Genomic DNA, 23,871 nt, shown 5'->3' with positions numbered 1-23,871 from the left:
GGAGTCGCCGCTCGGCCCCGGAAGTGGCGGGGACGCGATCGCCTCGGCTCCCCCGCGGTCGGCCGTGAAGCATCAGAAGCCTGAGCATGGAGGCAGCGCGCCCTCCTCCGACGGCGGGGAAGTTCGTGGTGGTCGGCGGTGGCATCGCGGGTGTCACTTGTGCGGAGCAGGTAGGGCGGGCGGGCGGGAGGCTCCGCCTCTTCCTCGACCCCGGAGGCCGCAGCTCCGGAGGCGCCCTCCCGCCCCCTCCCCTCCTCCTCCCCGCCCCCTCCTGCCCCCTCCCCCTCCCCCTCCCCTCTCCCGCCCCCGCCCCTCGCCCCCCGCCCCCCTTCCCCGGCCCTTCTGAGACTCTCTCCCCCGCCTTCTCTCCTGCTCGGGGGTATTGGAGGCTGCGGGGAGGCCCCGGTGTCTTTAATGCCGCGCGAGCTTCGCTCGGGGCGCAGAGCCTGGGGCGCGGCGGGGAGCGAGCTGGGGACCTGGTCTAGTGACGTCAGAGCAGAGCGGAGGGCTTGTGACTGGTTAAGTACTTGGTCAGAAAATTCAGCCCCCTTTGTAATTAGATTGAATTCAGCTCCCAGATTGGTGCCAAGTCCTCGGTGCATCGTAGCCCTTACATAAGTTTCCTGTACTTTGAACTCCCAAGATAGAAGATATTTCATCCCTAGTAATCTTTTGTAAAACAACCAGCAAGATATATTCGGAATGCAGCTAGGGAATGCTTTTCTGCTTATACTGAGTAATCAGACCATAGATATACATATTTTTATATTCCAAAAAGGACTAAATTATTTTTATATAAAGTAAACAATCACTGGAGTCATAAGAAATGTTACAAGAAATTCAAGAGTTTTTAACTTTCACTCTTTTAATCTTAATGTGTATTTTCCACTTATTTGCCAAGTAAACACCCATAATCCAGGCACTAAGGGCTTATTAGTCGAATATAAACAGTACGTTACCTTATTTTAGGAACCTACTTTTTAGGGGTTCACAGCCTAGTAGAAGAGACATGTACGTTTTCATCCGGGTGTTTGCTATCTTAGGGGTGCCTGCTGAGTTGGTAGGGAGTGAATTAGGAAAGAGGTATTGTTTCTCCAAGGAGGTATACTTTTGTCTCAGTGTGGAACAATGAGTGAAAATTCATCCCTTAAACAAGAAAAGACAGACGTTCCACAGGGAAGCAGTGGTAAAGCCTCAGGTGGAGAAGCATGGCATCATCTGGGAGCAGCAAAACTTAAGGCACATGGTGCTGAGGGGAGGTGACCAGAGATGCCAGCAAGGTTGGCAGAGACCAGATCATAAAGGATCTTGTAAGCCATGCTAAGAAATTACCAGGAACTTGCAAATAGTCAGATGATTTTGAGCAGTGGAGTAATGTGATCAAATGAAAAAGTTTAAAAGATTCGTTACAATGTGGGGCAGAGGCAGCTGGTTAATATGAGACTGGAAGGCCAATTGAAAGGTGATTTTAGTAGTATAAAGAAGCTTTGAGGGCCTGGGCTAGCAATGGAAACAGAAAGCTGGAGGAGGGGGGATTACAGAATACTCAAAGGAAAGAAAGATGGGGAAGAGTGATGATATTGTCAAATACTGTAGAAAATTTAAATAAGATGATATTAAAAACAATCTATGGGTTTAAAGGATGTATAGTTAAATTGAACAGAGGATAATAGTATAGTAGGGATAGAAATAAAGATTGGTGGAGTTGAGAAACTGGAGCATGAGTTAGGAAAATGCTTTCAATAAGTATAAAGTGATAGACATTTGTAGCTAGAGGAAAGTGATGAAACTGTCATGTTAAGCCACCACATTTTGTTAAGGCTAATATTAAAATGGCTTGGTCTTCCCAGAATATCTACTGATTGGGCATTTAGAAGAGGCAGGATAGGAGTGCCAAGGCACTTGGGGAAAGGGCTAAGATTCTAAGCGTTTATTATTGAGGTTTACTGTAATTTCATCCTACTGAAGGCAAATGAAAATGTTTTACAATAAGTAGAAGTTGGTTTAATTGTTAATTAGGAAGATGATTTCTCCTTATCTTCTGCATGATAACTTTAAATTGTCATATAAAATAGTTTAAGTAAATAAGGAATACCTATTTATGTCACTTTTCTTGTTCAGATCTTTGTTGGTGTTTAGTATAAATGTATTATTCATTTTAATCAATACCACAGTTGAACACTACTCACTATAAATATGAACAAGACTCCAGATAATGGAAACCTTAGATGAGAAACAGTGATTAGTTTCCTAGGTTAATAACTTTATTAAAATTGTACTATCCCTCTCTCACCCTACATGCCATGCATACTAATACCTAAAGTTATTTATCATATACTTTTCCTACTTTTTTTTTTAATAAGTTGGCGATTCACTTTCCATCAGAAGAGATTCTCCTGGTAACAGCTTCTCCTGTTATTAAAGCAGTTACAAATTTCAAGCAGGTAAGAACCTTTGTATAACTTTCTTAGCGTTAATTTTTCAAAATTGCAATAACTTGCATAGCAGGCAGTGTAACTGTACTATTTTACTTGTTTAAAATGACAAACGTTCTTTTGATATTCATTTTAAAATTATAGCTCAAAGTTTAGGGTTTTTCAGATCGAATACCAGAAGTACCCAGAATGATACTGAATTTCTAGTCTTCTATTTTTCCCTGCTATCTTTTCCTACCACTCTGAATTACTTTTCTGAAAATGTAAAATCAGATTCTTTTGGGTAAAGATGCTATGAAATCTAAATATATGTGTATTTATATTTTTATTATAAAATACATGTGTGTGCATGTGTATTTACAAATCAAAAATGCTTCTGAGCCAAGTTTACAGTTGTAGATAATTAATGTTTCAGATGTACAATAAGCATCTCAGAACACTTTGCAGTTCCATGAATTTATATTACACGTGTTAAAACATTATATTAGGAGTCTAAGATCATTTGGGCCATAATATGATAGAAGAATGGTCTCCAAACATTTTTTTGATCCTGTAGCTTACCTATTAAAAAGTTTTGCATTCAGATTCTAGTATATATACATTTATAAGTTATATTCCTGTGCTGCAGTGCTATAATTATGAGTGTTACAATGCCTATGCAAAAAAAATAAATAAATGAATAAAAAGGTAAAAAAAACAAATATTTTTTTCCACACTTCAGTGAAGACTACAACCGTAGTCTTTGATTTAAAATGTTTTCCCTTATAATATCCTGATAGTAGAATATAACCTTTTCATTGTCTAAGATTTATTATTTATTCATGTAAAGGTTAATAGACTTGATGTCAAGAAAGAAAAACCACCTTCCTCCTACCCGTCTCCCACAGACACACCTTTCCAGTCTTAAAGTATATTTTATGCAAGTTCTTTTACATATTGTCTCCCAGGGAAGAGGTCAATGTGTAGTTAGCGCACCTCATTCTCATATATATAAACCCCTAAGACCAAGGGTAAGTTAGTTCCATATATTACTCCTTTATGACCTGCCTAAAGATACATAAGATATCTTAGTACCTAGGTACAACCAAAAGACATGGGATTGGAAGAACCAGAGAACAATTATGGCTATTAATCTCTAAAAGAAAAAAGGGGATATTTTTTTACAAGTTTAAGCACACATACGTAAGAGAAAGATGTATAACTGGTTCTTATACATGTCTTTCCAGGAGACTTAATTTGATGTAATGATCCCAGAGTTATAAGACTTGAGTTCAGTTTTTGCCAGTTTTGTAAGTTTTGTACAATAAAAGAAAATGACTTGGGTTCTAGGCCTAACTCTGGTATTACTGGCTCTGTAACTTTGGCAAATCTCTGTACCTGAGTTGTTTCACCTGTAATATTCAGGTAATACACTCTTGCTTACTTTACAAGGTTGTGGACTTAGGATGTACAGTAGATGCTTGAGTAAGGTTGTTTCATTCAATATCATTTTGTTAAAACGTTGATGAAATGCCATAGGAACTTAACTCTTGTTTATATCAGTTAGACTGTGATAAAATTGGTTTTGTTATATGTCATTTCACTTAAAGCCTTAGTTCGAAGTGGAAAACTGAAAGAGTAGTATCCCTGAAGCCAAGGAAGGCATAAGCTTTCATTTCTAATGCAGCAAATACTGCTAGGTATAACTCAAACAAAAGCCGTTTGGGGTCCTCAGTCATTTGTAAGAGTGTAAAGAGTGTAGTATCCCTGAAGCCAAGGAAGGCATAAGCTTTCATTTCTAATGCAGCAAATACTGCTAGGTATAACTCAAACAAAAGCCGTTTGGGGTCCTCAGTCATTTGTAAGAGTGTAAAGGGGTCATGACACTAAGAAGTTTGAGAACTGCTGTGGCCACATAGTAGGATTTCCATGCAGTGTAAAAGGAATAACTGAGGTCACATACCAATCTGCAAGATGTGTGGTTCTTCAACAGCAAACTGGGTAAAAGACTAGAGAAAGCAGGTAGTTTGATCTGTGGTTGGGAGATTTTCTGGTAATTAATGGTTAAGGATAAGAGAGCAAGGAAATAAAGGGTTTGGGCAAAAGATGGAATGATCCACAGTGGAGTCTCAGCAGGATAGGAGGGAAAGTGAGTCCAAGGGGATGCCAGTGATTTTGGAGAACAGGAAAGAAGAGTCCAAAGACTAGATCACAATAAGGGTTTCTAGTAAGTGAAAAGAGAAAGCTGTAAGGATAAAGAAATAAGCTGTTTGATTAAACTACACAGAAGTAAGTAGTGTTAACCCTCATGTTACAGGTGAGTAGCCTTCATTTTACAGGACAGGAAACTAAGGCTTAGTGACCTAACCAACTTGCCCAAGAGTGGTAAGACTAGTATTTGAGTTTAAGTCTTAAAATGCAGAATCTATCCCTCTTTCAACTGTATTTCCTGCAGTTGGCCAACTTCTTGTTTTATGAACATGAAATAAGTAGTGTATAAAAAGAAATGGAACTATTTTTATTATTTAAAATTCTTGAAGTAAATTTTTTAAAAATATATTCTTATATTCTTACCTCTTTGATCAAATACAGGTTTCTAAAGTATTGGAAGAGTTTGATGTTGAAGAACAACCAAGTACCATGTTAGAAAACCGCTTTCCCAACATTAAGGTCATAGAATGTGGAGTAAAGCAACTGAAGAGTGGAGAACATGTAAGAGAATATTTTCCTTAATGACATTTTGATTTGTTAAATCTTGGTGAGGTTTTAGCCTAGCTTCCTTTGACCCCACCTGTACCACCACCAAAGTCCCTAGCATGTAAATTTTAGTGACATTGATTTCCATTATTAGAATCATTTACACTTTTTTGTGAGTTTATTGGGATTGTGTGATTAGTTTACTTTTGGTGTTTTAGGTTTTACATTTCAAATTAGCATTAACATTTATATACTGTCCACTCTTCTCTGGGCACTACATTAAGTCAGCACAATAATATAGGAATAAGTAATAATATAAGGAATCTGTTCCTAGGAGCTCTCAGTGTCATAGGGAATATAGACATGCATACATATAATTATATGGACATGTGAAAAGCACAGTCATTGAAATATTATCAAAGCTCTGATAGTAGATATTTAGGAAGACTTCATAGACTGAGTAATATTTGAGCTGTGTTTTAAAATATAGATGAATTAAGAGTTCTTCAGATGGAAAGGGGCATTCCAGAAAGAGATTGCATGTGCAAAGACTCAAAGAAAGGAAAAGGGGGATGTGGAACAGTAATGTTGTCAGTGGGATTTGGGTGGGGCTAAGTAAAGGAGATTGGCAGACAGGGCTGGAGAAATAAATAAGACTGTGAAGAGCTTTTTATGTCATGCCAAGAAATTGAGTTCATTGATAATCAAGGGAGAAATAGTAAAGAGATTTTAAGTGGAGGCAGAAATGATGAAATACGTGTTCTTTTAGAAAAATATATCTGACATAAGTGTCAAGGATGAACTGGAGTGGAATGAGTGGCTACTGGACAACAACCAAATTAGAAGGTGGTTGTAATAGTCCAAAATGATATATATAAGGCCAAAACCAAACAGTGTCAGGAATAAGGCAGTCTCAGAAAAGGATGTTATCAGGTGATCAGCAGTATCAAGTGAGCTTTAGGCAAGATGTGAAGTAGAGTTTGTAGTTGTTTCTCTAAAGCAGCTCTAATTTATGAATCCTTCCTTAGGGATAAAACACATATACACCACATTTGGAACACGAATAATTGGACAGGAAAAAAATTAAGAAAAAGTAATGAATTTTATGAAAAAAGAATAAAAAATCTGCATCCAAAAACCAGAGTAAGTTTCTAATACTTATAGTGGTAGTACTTATTCAGTATAACAGCCCTGTCAGTTAATTTGCAAATTGAAGTAGGCTTAGAAGTACACTAATGAACTGTGAGGGAACCTTCATATTAGGGCATTTGGATGAAGCAGAGTGCCACCCATTGTCACTTGGAAAGTGCCCTCGCATGAGGTTCATGTCCACATTCTCTCATACATCTTTCATATTCTTTAGTGAATTAGAAATAATTTGTTTTATCTTCCTGTCTACTTCTAAAAAATTAACAGTAGCTAATGAAGAGTGTTTGTGTTTTTACAGTAGTTAAATGCAAATTTTAAAAAAGAATTTTTTATCCTCACCCAAGGGTATTTTTTCTGTTGATTTTTTTTTGGCAGGGGGGCAGAGAGAGAGAGACATCAGTGTGACAGAGACACTTCGATTGGTTGCCTCCTGCTCACGTTGACCGGGGCCAGGAATCGAACCTGCAACCGAGGCATGTGCCTTGACCGGAAATTGAACCCAAGACCCTTCGGTCTGCAGGCTGACACTTTAACCATTGAGCAACTGGCCAGGGCAAAAATTATTTTTTAAATTTCGTCAGTACCTGTAACTCACTTCTGTTTGTCAGATAAACTCTAACCAGATTGTCTGAAGGAAGACTTGTATGAAGTTTCTATATGCATTATACTATGTTGGATTATTGCTTTTGTGTATGTTATGCAGCTAAAGAGTTAACATGAGTCACAAATGTCTCAATGGATAGTAAGTGCTATGTTATGATTTGCCAAGTTTTATAATTCCAAACACATGGCACAAATGTTAACCCCTAAACCATTCCAACAGAGTCCAGCATCTCTCATGTATATCTGCTTTCTAAATGCTACTACTTATCTGTAGATTTTCCGCAATATTAAGAAACAAAAACAATGGATCTATGAAATGTTTTAGACTCATTGATGTTATTAAAAATTAATATAAATATCTTCAAAGCCAGTACATGCTAGGATTTAAGTTTAACATGTTTGTCACTTAGGTGAAAATATAATCCCCAAAGAGTGTGTAGTTTGCTGGTAAAATGATTATTTGTACCTAAGAATGTCAATACTTTTTTAGCACTTCTAATCTTTTTAGATTAAGAAGATATATTGTAACCTCTTCTACCACACACTACTTAACTCCCCTTACCCATAATAGAGATTAAGGTATTACACCATTAGACTCACTAGATCTTCTTACAATAACTTCCACTGAGATGAGAAATATTCATCAGAATGCTCAATTTTAAAATTTCAAAATGTTTACATTTTCATCTAAGGTCAACATTTCTTTCTAAACATCATGAGATTCCCTAAGTTTTATGCAAAATATACCTTTTATTCCATGGGAGAAAGGCTAGTTTTCATCAGATTCTCAAAATAATTCATGGCCCTAAGACAATTAAGAATCACTGGATTGAATGCATTCCTGTGCTTACTTTGCTTTGCATTTGCTGTGACAAACTATTGAATGACACCAAGAGGCAACCTTAATATACTTTTTGCTTTTGTGTTTTGACTGTTTAAAATTAAATTGTTCCCATTTATAAATGCTCCCCTTCTCCCCTTCATTGCTCTATGTTTTTACAGTGCATTTTAACAGAAGATGGCAGTCAGCATGTATATAAGCAACTCTGTCTGTGTGCTGGAGCTAAACCAAAGTTGATATGTGAAGGAAATCCTTACGTCATAGGAATTCGTGATACAGATAGTGCTCAGGTAATACTGGGGTTGAGTTATGAGGAATAAACACGAAGATTTTTTCTTAGATGTCTTTTTCTACATTTGAATGAAAATGTACCACTTACAATGTTAATCTCTAAACTGTAGGAGCAGAAGAGAAGTTTTTTGTTTTGTGACCCATAAACCAGAAAGTAGTTATAAGGTTCTATTATGGCCAAGTTCAGTTTGTTTTTAGTTGATAGTCTATCTTGTTTACTATTCATGCTGATATTCTGTGTTCCTTCTGTTAAATGATGTCCCAAATTTAATGACTATGCTGAAGGGTACAGCTTACGTTGTGCACACACTCATTACTCTACTGTGATTGGGAATGTGTGATTTGTAACCTAAATAATGTAATGATTTTTCCCCCAAAATATATAGCATACCCAAAACTTACTGAACTTATTCCTCAGCAAAGAAATTAATACTCAGAAGATCTCTGGTACAGAATCATGACAGAATCCTAAAGCCAAAAAAGTCACTCACTTTATTGTTCTGCTCAAGAACAGTAATAGCTCTCCCAGTAAGGTGAAACTCTATCTGTGGAACCTTATACTACTTCTTTTGATAATTTGTTTCAGGGTGTTGACCCTTATTGCAAACCTGCTTTTCCTGGTTTCAAATCACAATACTCTGTCTTACTTCAAGTTCCTTGTTCTGTCCCATGAGGTGATAATGTTACACTTACGTAACAGTGTTTTATATTCTTGAAAATTGATAGTTTCAACCTATTCTTAAATAATTCGGAGTTTAGAGAAAACTTGAACTTGATTATCTTCTTGTAAACATTTGGGGTTCATATGATCAAAGACTGCATTCATAACTATGTTCCAGCGACGCTCTCTACATACATGAACTCATTGAGTCCTTGTGGTAATTCTGTGTGACAGTCATTACTCCCATTCTACAAATAGGACATAGAAATAGAGATACTAAGCAATTTACCTATACTAAGGTAATTATTAAGTTTATCAGAGTACAGTTTAAACTCATGCCATTCATCTCCATGTCCAGTGCTCTTTACAGATCTTAAATTATCTACTTCCTTCAATAAAGGACAAATTAAACTTAACTTTTTTTTGTTTTAGAATTTTTAAGAAGTCAGTTTCAGTGGTTATTTATTGAATATCACAGTAACTTTCGGGGTCAATTTAATAGAAATGGTAACTTAAGAGGAGGAATTTAGCTATTCGGATGTCAGTCTGAAGCATTGGTACTATTCTGTACTTTTGAAAGTCTCCTAAGAGTGACCACTGGCTTTTCTCCAAGCTCATTGTGATCTTTTTAGGGAGGGTGGTGGTAACAAGTAGCTGTCTTATAATGGTAATAACATTTTTAAAAAGAAATGTTAGACATTATTATGTGCATGCTACTCCTAACAGCTTTATCTACATCCTCTTAATGCTTACAGAAACCTTGAGATATAGTCCCTTCTTTCTTCCATTTATAGTTGAATCAAGCTCGAGAGGTTAAGCGACTTGCCCGTGGCCCCCAGTTAATAACTGCTAGAACCAGGGACTCCAGAGGTTGTGCTCTTAACCATTATGCTGCAGGTTTCAAGTGCAGGGTGTATCGACTGAGGGACTAGAAGAAAAGGAAGAACCCTGTATCCATGATACAGATCAGTGTTATGCTAGTAAATTGATTTGGTCAAATAGTTGGGAATGTAGTAAACTGAAGACAGGGCCTCCTGCTGAAATTCTGAATAGTACTCCAAATGTAATGACATAAAAGCAAGGACCAGGAGAGGCATTGCTGTCAAGGCAGTTTAGAGTGAAACATAGAGAACATTTGTAGTATTAATTGGGAGGGTGCATCCTGGCAGAGTGGGAAAGGGAGATTTATTATCAGTGAAGCCTCTTGCTTCCAGTATTACCCACTATACAAAACACTGTCATTTTCTTTTTAATATAGGAATTTCAGAAACAGCTTACTAACGCTAAAAGAATAATGATCATAGGGAATGGTGGTATCGCACTTGAATTGGTGTAAGTATGTATTTTTAAAAACTGTGATTCATGTGATTATTGGCCGACTAGAAAAGATCTTAGTATCCTAAAAATCAAAGATAAATATAATTGTTTTCCATATATTTTCAAGAACAAAAATCCACTTAATTATTTTAACTTTCATGGGATTCAGTTGCAGAAATGTTATCAAACATGAGTTTAGGCAGTGCTTTAGGCTCAAAGGGTCATCCACTGGTGAGCGGCTAGATTTGACCCATATGTTTTATAGTGTGTACTATATTAAAAAACAGTTTGAATGTGTACACCTTGAGAGATTTCTAGTCATAGTCCCTACCACTTTTTATTGCTTATGCCCATCCTGTTTACTCAGTTATATTACGTGTCTGGCCCATGAAACCCAAAGGGTTTGTCACTCCTGTTTCAGGATATACGGCACTCCCAGCTCCTGGTTTTGGGAAGTTTGGGAAATGTGAACACATTAATGAATATGAAATATTATCATCTTACGATGATATTTCAAATTCACAAATCACTGAAGAATATCCTGCTATAGTCTACAGAGCATTGATTCACTTTCTTTGTGATTTTATCTTCCAGCAGATGGCTAACAAGGAATAGTCTTGATATTTTTCAGACCAGAAAGTTAGGTCTGATTACAAAAAGGACAAATTTGTATCAAAATAAGAAATCTGCTAAAGCCCTGTCTTTGCTCAATTTTATCCATTCCAACTCTCAGACTCAGTTTTTGCCCCTGTTTTTAAGAGGATGATGAATCCTGTTGGAAGCCTCTAAGAGTTCTTCAGTTGCCTGAGTACTAGGAATAACAGTCATTATTTGTAATTATGAAATTTGTGAAATGCAGAGAAAAACTAGAGTATCAAAACCAGACTGGGCCAAAAGGGAGGAGGCACAGATTTATTTTAAGAGGGACTTCAAATCCTTATGCACAAGTAACAGGTTTTCTCCGTCAGCTATCAGCAAAACTATAATTTAATACTGTTATTTACAATGAAATGCTTTCTTACCTTAAAAAATGTTCAAAGTATCACAACATTTAATCTTACTATTTCTGTAATATATAAAATATCTGTTATCAAAGAGGTCTGCAATTCTCAGTATAGTAGCTGTGTACCATCCATCCATCCATCCATAATTGATTACACTATAACCAGATGAAGCATTTCACTCCTGGGAACCCTGCGGGACACTGAATTATAACCATGTTGTAGAAACAGAACACTTTGAAATGACATTTATTGTAATGAAACTTTACCTGATGGTCAGTATACATATCACTTATATGTTCTTTCAGGAAACTGGTTAAATTTCTTTTATTATTTATTCTGCTTTAACTCTTATCCTGAACGAATGTTACATTCCCTTTTTTAATCATTCTAAGTTTGCCTTAAAATATTTTCTTTACTTGTGCCTTAGGAGAGAATTGTTATTTGCAGGTACATATCTTTGTACCTACTCAGACTTTTGAAACTGCTCTAAGTAACTTTAATATTCCTTTTAGGTATGAAATTGAAGGATGTGAAGTAATTTGGGCCATTAAAGATAAGGCTATTGGGAATACTTTCTTCGATGCAGGAGCAGCTGAATTCTTGACCTCAAAGCTCATTGCCGAAAAACCAGAGGCTAAAATTGCACATAAAAGAACCAGATATACAACTGAAGGTAAATATAGCATCTAACTCATTAATTCACAGATATAGCTATTTTTTAACCATAAAGAAAAAGACTATAAGAAAACTTAGCAAAATATATTTTGGAGCTAGGAATATAGGTAGTATTTATTTCTATATATCCTTATGTGACTCCTTAGATTTTCTAGAATATATATTTTTATGAAAAATAAACCAGTCCACCTGCATCTTTGTAAACAGATGCTACAATTAGACAACACCTAAGGTAATTTTATAAAAAATGCAATGAGTTTACAAGCTTCACAATTATTGTTTAAAAAGTTTTTTAAAAAAACAAAAGTATGGCTTATGAAATTTAAAAATTTTGTAAGTTTAGGGCATCCCCCAAATTTACAACATTTTCAAAATCTGTTGGCTAATGTTCTTACCCTTCATAAATAATCAGTATATATAACATCCAAAAAACATTGTGTTTATACTTAATACTTGATTGAAAGAGTATCCATTTTATAGCTCTACATCACAAAATATTAAAATAATGAATAAAATGATTAATACAGATGATTGTTTAGTCATTCTGTATGTACTTATGCATAAGAATCATTGCCTAAAAGCTGCAGAACACAAGCATAATTCTCTGCCTGGCAATTTTTATATCATTTGAATTTTGAATTGAGTTTATCTCTTCAGGAAAGAAAAAGGAAGCTAGAACTAAAGTTAATGCCAGTAATATAGGCAGTGCCTTGGGACCTGATTGGCATGAAGGCTTGAATCTTAAAGGAACAAAAGAGGTATGGTTTCATATGCTGATTAAACATGTCTCAATGCAATTTTAAATTCTTGAATCATTTGTTGAAGACTGGTTACAAATATGTAGCCAAAGGATTGCTGGGTCACTTAAAATCCATAGTGCTAAGAAAGGACTTGGCCCACATGCCCACCAGATGGGTGGATATTAAATTCATCTAAAACTGACTCTCAGCCTTCTTTCTATATCCCAAGGGATAGAGATCTCCATACACAGACTACAGGGAATACACCTGTCCTATTTTAAATTAATATTTTCTTAAAGGTCATTTCAGATGCATTACAGTATTTTAAAGGTTAATAGATGGATTCTAAATAAAATATTTCTGTTTTAGTTTTCTCATAAGATTCACATTGAAACTATGTGTGAAGTAAGGAATATCTACCTTCAGAAAGAATTTAGAATTTCTAAGAAAAAGTCCTTGACATTTCCAAGAGACCATCATAATCAGTCAGTTATAACTGATAAAGGTAAGTAATAAAATAAAAAATAACTGCTTATTTAAAAGGAAAACAACTTAATCTTTATTATTATATTAAAAAACAACTTCAGCTTTCCATATAAAATTTAAACATAAAAAGTAAAAATAAAATAAGTCATTTCATTTTTATGACTTTTTAAGTTTTCTAATAAATTAAATTGTATAGAGCTTGACTCATTGTGTTTGACTTTCATAACCCTGTGAGTCAATCAGAATATCTTGCAGATTAACACAAAACAAATACTAAAAAACCTGATGTTCTCAGAGGTAAGTGACTTCCCCGAGATCAAACAGACTGAAAATGTATATAAATTTGGAACTACGACACAGATCTCCTAATTCCTATTCCACACTCCTGTGAGAATACTATCGTTTGAAGAAAAACATTCAGCCAAACCTGGTGTATGAGATATTCCAGTCATGCGTTTTTTGAATTTTTCCATAGAAAAGGGAAAGTTTTAATTTGAATAGTAAGGGAAAACACTGAAAAGTGAGTAACCTACTTGGACTAAACTATAGTATTCTCACAGGAGTGTGGAATAGGAATTAGGAGATCTGTGTCGTAGTTCCAAATTTATATACATTTTCAGTCTGTTTGATCTTGTCTTAATTTGAAATACTCTGTTACTGCTTGAAGCTCGTAAGCATTTAAAATCCCAGTGTAAGTGTCAGTGGAGTATACTCTATTAATAAAGATTTTTAAAGAAATAATTTGTAAAATGAATACCAATTTAAATTTAGTTGGTTAGAATTTCTGTGTCTAAATTTGAAGGAAAAATGTTTAGAATGCCATAGTTTGGTAATCATACCCAAAACAAGGAGATGGCATTAATTGTATTCAAAGTTGTTTTAGCAAATGAGCCTTAGACAAAATATTAACGGATGTTGTTTTAAAGTCATCTCCTGCCTGCCTGTTTCTTTATTTGTTCTAGTCATTATATTCACCTAACGCTCTGGACAGTTGGTGGTGATTACATTTGAGAATAAACTTTACCTCTTTTTTTAAAGAGATATGGCCTGTATATGTGGAACTCACCAACGACAAGATATATGGCTGTGACTTCATTGTTAGTGCTACGGGAGTTACTCCAAATATAGAACCTTTTCTCTGTGGCAACAACGTAAGGTGGAATTTTTTGTCTCTGTGCATATTTGTAAAGTACTCATTATTTATTAAGATCTCTAATTCTGGAGCCTGAATAATTGTTCAGCGTGTTCGTACAAACCTGTAACTTAGTGACTGAAAACAACTTCATTTCTACCCATATCTTGATTTGAAATACTCTGTTACTGCTTAAAGCTCCTAAGCATTTAAAATCCCAGTGTAAGTGTCATCATTGATGGGACTCAATGTGTAATTTACTTAATCTAAATATTGGTAAGAGACTGGCACCTGCTATGAATTCTTAAAAGTGATATTTTGGAAAAACCGTCTTTAAATTTTTGCTTTATATCATTTGAAGCTTCCAAAAACTGAAGAATAATCTTGTAATTATGAGTGGGTTAGTCATGTGGTTATTGGGTATTTTTTATTTTTTTATTGATTTTTTAGAGAGAGAGGAAGGAGGAAAGAAAAACATCCAGGAGAAAAATATTGGCTGCCTCCTGCACGCCCCATACTGGGGGTCATCCAGCCGGCACCCCAGGCAGGCATGTGCCCTGACCTGGAATCAAACCAGTGACCTCTCGGTGCAGGGGAGGACACTAAACCACTTGAGCCACACTGGCCAGGGAAGTTATTGGGTTTATTTTTGATGTTAAAATTCTAAGGATTTTATGAGATTGTGTCTTATTAGGAATTTGATTCTCTGGAAATTCAGCTTAGTTCCCTAAATTTTGCAGCTACTTTTCACTTTCTCATTAATGATGAACTCATGGTATAAAAATTTTACTTGTTCTTTTACTTTAGAATGAAAAGTCATGTTTCATTTTTCTTACCACATATGCTCATGAGGAACATTGTTTAGTTTGATCTAGGAGAAGACGGTGGCCTGAAAGTGGATGATCATATGCACACATCCCTTCCTGATATCTATGCTGCAGGTGACATCTGTACTGCGTCCTGGCAACCCAGCCCACTCTGGCAGCAGGTAAGCTGCATACAAGATCACATGTTTTTATCCAAGATTCCATCTGAAAACAAAAGTTGCTACCAGCAAATCCAACTTCCTGGTTTTCCAACTTTTCTACTTTAAATAGAAAGCTATCTTAGAAGTTTTTTGTGACATTTAAAAAAAAATTTAGAATGTTTCCCTTTTGGTGAATTACAATTACAGTGATTACAATTACAGTGGAACTGTCTATGATGATGAAAATGTTCTGTACTTCTGCATTGCCCAGTCAGGTCTCCACTAGCCACATGTGTGTATTGAGCACTTGAAATGTGGCTGATGTGACTGAGGAACTAAATTTTATTTACTTTTAATTAATTTAAATAGCTACATATGGCTAGTGGCTACCATATTGTACATCACAGCTTTAGAGTAAAAAAACAACAGTTATAGATACAGTGGTACCTCAGTTTTCTAATGTAATCCGTTCTGGAAGACCGAGTTCTGAAATGTTGGAAAACTGAGGGATCCACAGCCGACAGCTGGGCCTCAGGACCTTGCCCTCAGTGGAAGCTGTGTGGCATGTTCGACTTCTGAGGCGTGTTCAAAAACCAAAGCATTTACCTCCGGGTTTACATTGTTCGTAACCCGAAATGTTTGTCATCAGAGACGTTCGAAAACCGAGGTACCACTGTATTATAAGCCATATAGAAAAAACAATGTGTTCCTGATGACCCTTTTCTGCCCCTATGGGAATTATTATTAAAAAAAAAAAGTGTTCCTATAGTGAACAGGCTTCCTCGGCCTTCGGCCTAACAGCTGCTTCCAGCTGGATCTAGACTTCCTCCTGCCCTCACAGTGTTGCCTGCCTCCTAATGGTGGAGCAAAAATACTAGAGGAAGATACTCACACAGTAGCTATAGGTGAGGTTGTCTTCAGAGCAGTAGAGATAGGTAGATTTATTAGAGATAAAAGAACCAGTCAATACCTATCTTGGTGAGGGACCGGCTCCACAAGTCATATTATTCATTCAGATTAACTATGGAGTGTGAAATGTTAGAAGAGCTAGATGTTTTTCAAGAAGCAGCTGCATTATTTTGTGTGTTTTTTATGTACAGCAGAGAACATCAGTGACAAGAGAGTGCTTTCAGCCTGCTTCTAAAATGTTCCAAAGTAGCTTTTCAGTTTTTTCTGTAGTCATCCCATGTCATTTATGGGGCATATCTGTCACAAACTCTCAATTAGGAATTAGAGTTTGGAGGATTTTTTTAAGAACATTGAAAACCCTCCAGGATAAATTCTGTCTTTAATGTGCATCATACTCTGATATAGGAAAGAAATAGCCAAAAATAAGCAAGTGTCTTGTTTTGAGTAAATCTTACGAGATCCCATCTCTTAATTTGTAGCAGCAGCAAGTACACTAAAATTTGTTTTACATAGTCTCAGATGCAAAGGGACTTTGAAGCTGGAGTTTATCAATTAGGCAATAGTCCAGCAGTGTATATTGCAGGCCACTTCCTTTAGCCATCCTCTAGTTTTATTGTGCTCAGTTTGCTCTGCTCTTGTACTTCATTAAACCTCACTTGTATACGGGGAGGAGGCTGAATAAAATAAAATAAAAATCCCTTCTATCAGAAATGCTTGAAGCTTACATCCATGATTGTGGTTTCGTTTTTGCACACAAAAGGACAGCATTAGTTCCACAAACACATAGGGGTGTAAAGAAACTAATTGCTTATTATAAGCTAACCTAATTTTCCCAAGAGCCACAGAGGAGGTGGTATGTGTGTGTTTCAAGTGAAGAAACTGAGGCTCAGAAAAATTAAATATGTGGAAGAGTTGATATGCAAATCTACTGACTTCCAAGCCAGTGTTCTCTTATACTAGGGAATCCCAAAACTTTGTAGAAACACAATAAAAATAAAATACAGAAGAAATTAATACTGCTGTACAGAAGAATTTTAAGTGACTTCCCAGAATCAGTCGCTGAAATCTGAAATGATGTCTTGGGGTTGGGCACTAAGTGATAAATCTGACTGACCATTGAGGTTAAATTGCACGGTAGGCCTTAACTATCTAGCACCAAAAACTGAGGATTAGGAAAAGGAACAAATTTTTCAGGATAATTTGGCTTTTCTATTAATGCTGATGAGAAATTTACTCTGAAATGGAGGCTGGTTCATTAAAATGTTATCATCACCTGGTGTAGCCTGAAGTATTTTAGTGATTTTTTAAGAGAAAATTTATTGAAACATAAAAGTTGGAGTCATCTTTTAATTTTAGAGGCAGTAATTTAGATAGAATTATCAGATACCAAAATCAATTTGGTTTGTGTGGACTGGTGATTGCTTCTAAGGCAAAGATGATCCAACCAAACATCTAACCATTTTAACCAATCTAGACCTAACCAATGTCAAGGACTGTCAAGCATTGAAGCACTTTAAGGTATGTTACAAGGTTAAGGTGATAACATTTTTCAGGTAATGATAATGAAAAATTATACTGCGTAACATTTTTCATTTCAGATGAGGCTGTGGACCCAGGCTAGACAGATGGGATGGTATGCGGCGAAGTGCATGGCTGCAGCTAGCTCAGGAGACTCTATTGACATGGATTTCAGCTTCGAACTTTTTGCTCATGTAACAAAGTTTTTTAACTATAAGGTAAGATAGATAAGCAAATTAGTGCCTCTTTCTGCTTGTTAGTTACTAATTATAATCTAATTTTCTTACTTGAGTAAAAATTCATATGGTTTTAATCATTTTTCCAAAAAAATGAAATATTCTCATTTTATGCAAGTCAGTACTTGATATTATTGCTGATATTAATTTCTAATTATCTGATAACCATTACCTCCCTTCCCACTATACTGTTTGGCACTTTAGGGGACTATTCCCTGTTGGTGCATTTCTAATTTTTATTTGAGATTCATTATTTCTTTGTGAGGGGAACTAATAGCTATCATACTCAATAGTGAACCAAGTGATTTCCCATACAAATTATCTTAATTCTCTGTACATTAGTCTGAGGAAAGATATTGTTCCTAATTTATTGATAAGGAGAAACACACAAACACATACACAAGGTTCAGGAAGATAATATAATTTGCCCATGAAAGATCTAACTCAGTTCCTTATTAAATCTTTAAATCATGACTCCAGGCTCATGTCCATATCCTACTTATTTGTATATTCACTAGATACATAGATATATATATATTTTTTTTATCCTCACCCAAGGATATTTTTCCCCTTGATTTTTAGGGGTGGGGGGGAGAGACATCAATTGGTTGCCTCCTGCAACCCAGGTACATGCCCTTGACTGGGAATTGAACACGTGACCCTTCAGTTGGTGGGCTGATGCTCTAACTAGGGAGCCACAGCAGCTAAGGCTTCACTAGATACTGTTAATGTTCGTGTAGACTGTATGGTATTGTCATCTGTAGAATAAATGCATGCCATTCAAATGTTTTCTTTGGAACATGCCCCAATGACATTTTTAGCTGTAAAATTTTGTGAACAGATTTTTCTGCTGGCCTTTCCAACATAACAAAATAAATGCCTATTATGTTTCCTTGTAGGCACTTACTAGAATAACTTTTTTATCCCTACATATGTATGTACAGGTTGTACTGTTGGGAAAATACAATGCACAGAACTTGGGTTCAGATCATGAATTAATGCTGAGATGTACCAAAGGACAAGAATACATCAAAGTCGTCATGCAGAATGGACGAATGATGGGAGCTGTCTTAATTGGTGAAACCGATTTAGAAGAAACATTTGAAAACTTAATATTAAACCAGATGAATCTTTCATCGTATGGAGAAGATCTACTAGATCCAAATATTGATATAGAAGATTATTTTGACTAAAATGGACATTTCAAGAACCACATAAATTTTCAAATAAGACAAAATGTCAAGTCAGTAAAGTAAATGCACTGATTTAATGGTGACTAATTGAAGTTAAAAATACAGACATGATAATGATTTTATTGGAAAAGTATTTAAAAATAATATTCTAAAGATGAAATCAGTTTGGATAATATATTTACAGATTTTTTTCTCACATAAAACTGACCTCTTATGACCACTTATGTAAGAATTTTCAAGTTATTTAAACTTAGATGTGTTCATTTGTGGTTTAGTTTTGGAGCAAATTTAGCTAGGTTGGTCTGGTGTAAACCAGATCCATTCTTTGTGAAATGTCAAAATAGGGCTATGGTTTCAAGCTTAGGGTTTTATTTTACTTAAAAAGAGATGTAGCCATCTTACTTGCTAATATTTGTACTGATACCTTACTATTCTTTTTGCTTGGATTCTACATCTGTTATAACCTGAAGTCACTCACTTTCTGTGATGAGCCTGTGTAGAATTTTCAGTATAACAACAATTCTGTCAAAAGATACTTATGTAAAAAGAAAAATACAAGGCATAAAGAGCTTAAGATAGTTATGTGAAATTACTCTCTTAAGTATTTTACATTTAAAGGACTTTACATTAAAACACTTTTCCCTCATTTCACACTGTAAGTGTATGTAATTCATGCTCTAAATTTTCAAAAGGTCTCAAATTCTCAAGTCTTCAGTACTTTAGAGAGTTGTTAAAATATAGCTAGCTCCATGTGTATAAAATATTAATGAAAGTGTCTTAAAATTTTAACTTCTGATTAACTACAAAAATAATGGTGCATGCATGCAAAAAAAACGTTATTTTCTTGGAAAATTTAGAAACACTCATGCATCATCAATTTTTCTTTTCTTAGCCCCTCTATTCTTAGAATTAGATTGCTGAAGCATGTTTGCAGATCTCTTCTGTAAGTTACTCGAATTTTTTTCTTCCCTCTTTTTATCAGAGCCTTCAGAATGACAAGTTTGAGATGATTCAATCTACAAAATAACAAAGCAAACACTGGTTAAAATTCAGCTATTCTGTTTTCTCATGAGATTCAGTCTCAATAGTCCTATATCAGTTTTTTAAGTATCCAGTGGTCTGGTTTTTCTTTTTCAGATTTCTACTCAAATATGAGTCCCATCTTGAATAGAAGGGTAGGTTTGTGCTGTCAAAGAAACCCTAAAGAACACATGAAGTGTCCTTAGGCACAACTGTACATGGCATGCTTTTGCAGGCTTGATAGGCTTGTTTATAACTGCTGCTCAACCTCTGCCACAGACGCAAACTTCTCAACCAACACTGATCACAGCCAATATCATGAGGGCTGGGTGCATCACAAAATTAGACATTACAGTGGAGTCTTCACATTCCAAAAGGTTAGAAATTCCTAGTCTATATTAAAAGGCTAAATTCTCCCACTTAATGTCTTCCATACCCCAATTCTAAGAACACTGACTTACCTCTTCTTATGTTCAACTGGACCTAGGAGAATACTAGTTAAAAGCATCTGTAGGCTTTAATGTATTTTTTAAATATTTGAAAATTAGTAGTTACCCTGAAACAGGTCTGCGTGGACGTCTTTACTTGCATAGTAATAACATGTGCCTCATTGTTCAGAAGATTAGCTTTAGGTCCTATTTTCAAATACGAAATGGTGGCATAAGCTGTAAAACTGTAGTCTTCTCTGCAAAAGATAAAGGCCACCAATCAGAGAGGTTTTGAGGAGTTAGAGAAAACAAACTGAAGTTTATAAAATCCATAAGTGCAATAATTTTAATATACTGATATGAAATTATGAAAGATACACTATAAAAATGCAATTTATCTTTATAGAAAGTATTTTAGTTTTGTGCTTTTTTTGATAGGGACAGTGATCAATTATAGTTGGAGTTTATTAAGTAAATTTTGTATAGTGTTTAAAGTTCACATGAAACAACCACCAAACCATTTGTTTTGAGGCAATTATAAAAATGAGAAACAGTCAATAAAGATGCATGATGTTCTGAGGAAAGAAATATTTTACTTTGCCAATTTTTGATTCTTGTGATTGAGTAAACCATCATTCTTATGGTACTGGTTTTAGGCATTTTATTATTTCTTCTTAAGTTTAACATATCTCCTATTTATGGCTCTACTGAGATATAACTAATGCCTGTAAAATCTGAGATTCCTTGTCTCTAAAAGTAAGATAATGAGAATGTCTATTCTCAGTTCACCATGTTGCTAAGATTAAATGAGGTAATATATGTAAAATAGAATATGTAAAGTATTCTATAATTATTGTTATTGTTATATATCCAAATTAGAGTTTTTCTCCACAGTAATCTTTTTGGAAGAAAATATACTTATTCCATGAATAAAAATATAGTGTACTGTTTAAAGACAACATGAAAGGACAAGAAATGGGTTTGTATATACTTAAGATACTGCTGCAGAAGAAAGTGCGCAATGATTTTCTCCAGGTCTTCACGAGGTAGTGTGGGAGGAACAACACCTGCTACTCTCAATTTTGCTGCTCCCTTTCCCAACCAAGAATCAATCAGTTTTAGTGGCGTGAGCTTTTCATTCATTTCCTCTGCCTGCTGCAGGATTTTGACTAGATCTCTGCAGTAGGCTGTTACATTCTTTCTTTCAAATGCTATAATGAAACAGACATGGTTACAGGCAATTGGGATTTCGAAATTAGGGCCAAGATCTTCTAAGTGGTTAAACTGGTTTAAAAACAAGTCATCAATGTGAGCCACCCTCCACACTGATTTATTAATGTGTTCTGAATTAAAACTAGGCTATTCCCCCAAGTCTCTAGCACTGAACTAAGTTTATATCACTGGGATTTACAGTGATGTAAAGAAAATAACCTAGTACCAGAAGGCCTTTGGGTATACTCTAGGAACCAAAGTGTCTGCCAGACGTGATGACGCAGATACTAAGAGGTGTTTATAGTTGAGTCCATCTATTCTGCATATTTACCTGATGTGTGCTCATTAAGCAATACCATGAAAACTAGTACGGCTTCATAGCTAGTCAGATTTAGAGACAAGAGTGTCCTGGACAGAGAATCCCCAGTTATTAATTGATACTAGCACTCTATTTAATATATCAGACTCTTGTGAATTTGGTCAGCAAAATACAGTCTAGTAAACTTATACAAGTAAGTTTCTCTAGCTGTAAAGTTAAAATTGTAGTGACCTTCATCCACCAAGGCATCAGAACTCAGTGAAGAACTGGTTAGTCCAGCTCTTTGAATATAACACCCATACACAGAATGAAATAAAGTTAAAATATAGTTTTAAAACACTGGTAAGTCAGTGTCTTATGAGTAATTAGCCATTATCTACACCAAAAACGATTCACTATCAGTTTCTTTTCCTAATCTGTTGCTATAAAGTATTTGATATTATCATGAGGTTAAGCCGTTTTTTATATAAATAGCATTTGTATTCAAATAATTTAAATTTTTTCCTTAATTTCTTAAAAATTTCACATGCCCTCAGTAATAGCAACATAAAACATACACACATGGCTTTTCCTTTTATTTGCCTTTGTTTCAAAACCATGTTATTTTTCAATCTGGAAAATTCTATTCACACCTCATTCAATCTTTTAAATCTACTTTCAGATGACATGCCTTTATGTAGCCCTACCCATATATATTAGCCTATAAAGATTTAAAAAACAATGAACTCACAAATGTCTTTACAGCAATTATCACACATTTTGTTACACGCTTCTGAGTTCCATACTTCATCAAAGTGTTGAGCTATCAATACACGGCGACATCTGCCAACACATTTAGAGATACAACTTAAGTAAACGAATAACGTTTGAAGAATCTCTACTTCAAAATACAGGATTATAAATTGTATTAATTTCCTATTGCTGCCATATCGTTACCACAAATTTAGTGGCTTAAAACACAAATTTATTATGTTACATTTCTATAGGCTAAAAGTCTGACGTGGGTCTCACTGGAGTAAAATCAAGGTGTCAGCAGGAATGTATTTCTTCTGGAGGCTCTAGGATAGAATCTGTTTTCTTGCCTTTCCAGTTTCTAGAGACTACCTGCATTCTTTGGCTCATGACCCTCTTTCCTTCCCCTTTAAAGCCAAGCACAGTGGGTTGAGTCTTCACATCACATCACTCTGACCCCTACCCTCTTTCTGCCTCCTTCCACATTTAAGGACCCTTGTGATTATACTGGGCCCACCCACATAATCCAAGCTAATCTCCCTATTTTAAGATCTGCTGATTAGCAACCTTAATTCCATTTGTAACCTTAAGTCCCTTTTGCCTTGTATGGTAATACACTCACAAGTTCTAGGAATTTGGATGTGGACATCTGTGGGGACCATTAGTTCTGCCCATCACATATAGTTTTTTCCATATGTACTTAATAAACAGCTTTTAAAAGTTGTCCAAGATTCACTTTGAGATTCAATATTTTACTATTAAAAAAAAATCTTCCTGATAGCAGTTTCTTGTATTTTATAGAATCCATTTGAGTCTAAACCCCAAAATATGCTTCATGGGGGTCTACTGGACATCTAAGAAATTTTTTTCTCATTTCTTTAACTAGATTATTGTAGCATCTATAAGAAAGAAATACATTTTCTGGCACTGTCTGGTTACTGCTTATTTCAAAATTTTTGAGTCATTTTTATGTGATGGGTAATAAGAGTACAAAGATGACTGTGACAGAAAAGCCATCAGGAAGCTATATGGTCTAACTAAATCCACCCTAAATAGATTTTAATTTATTTCTTGAGAAACTTGACCCTGCTCTCAATTATTTCATCAACCCATCAGCTAGTAGTATGGTTGGTATTTGTTTCTAAGCTCAACTCTCAAAACGCCTCTTAAACACCTGTACAAAATTGTTAAAGGAAACAGCTACACACCAGTGCCAGAGAAAAAAAAGCTTGAACTCACTATCTGTATCAGACCCTTCAATAAAACAGTTTTGAAGAATTAGAGAGAGAGAGAGAATATCTTTTCTTGGATTAAGGCAAATCCTGCG

General features: G+C 35.4%; 2 protein-coding genes across 4 annotated transcripts in view; one reads left to right on the top strand and one right to left on the bottom strand.

The window, feature by feature from the left end:
- On the top strand, positions 1–19,669 carry PYROXD1 (pyridine nucleotide-disulphide oxidoreductase domain 1). The gene is made up of 12 exons (XM_081127857.1): positions 1–170; positions 2,364–2,444; positions 5,007–5,126; positions 7,866–7,994; positions 9,915–9,988; positions 11,490–11,650; positions 12,310–12,410; positions 12,762–12,897; positions 13,917–14,029; positions 14,876–14,998; positions 17,485–17,622; positions 18,585–19,669. Exons 1-12 carry the CDS (start codon positions 87–89, stop codon positions 18,831–18,833), a joined length of 1,509 nt encoding a protein of 502 aa, XP_080983983.1. The 5' UTR covers positions 1–86; the 3' UTR covers positions 18,834–19,669.
- RECQL (RecQ like helicase) overlaps positions 18,890–23,871 on the bottom strand; it is a 23,483-nt gene continuing 18,501 nt past the window's right edge. For all 3 annotated transcript variants that reach the window (XM_081127855.1, XM_081127854.1, XM_081127856.1), the window contains 4 exons: positions 22,543–22,634; positions 21,273–21,492; positions 20,409–20,538; positions 18,890–19,849 (listed from right to left, as the gene is read on the bottom strand). In XM_081127855.1, the coding sequence (XP_080983981.1) occupies positions 19,697–19,849; positions 20,409–20,538; positions 21,273–21,492; positions 22,543–22,634 (595 nt within the window). In that variant the 3' untranslated portion in view covers positions 18,890–19,696. The remainder of the gene's footprint in view (positions 19,850–20,408; positions 20,539–21,272; positions 21,493–22,542; positions 22,635–23,871) is intronic.

Source organism: Miniopterus schreibersii (genome assembly GCF_964146895.1).
Source record: "Miniopterus schreibersii genome assembly, chromosome: 2".
NCBI classification, from domain to species: Eukaryota; Metazoa; Chordata; class Mammalia; order Chiroptera; family Miniopteridae; genus Miniopterus; species Miniopterus schreibersii.
Note: the sequence above shows the minus strand (reverse complement) of the source record. Positions and strands in the feature narration are given on the sequence as shown.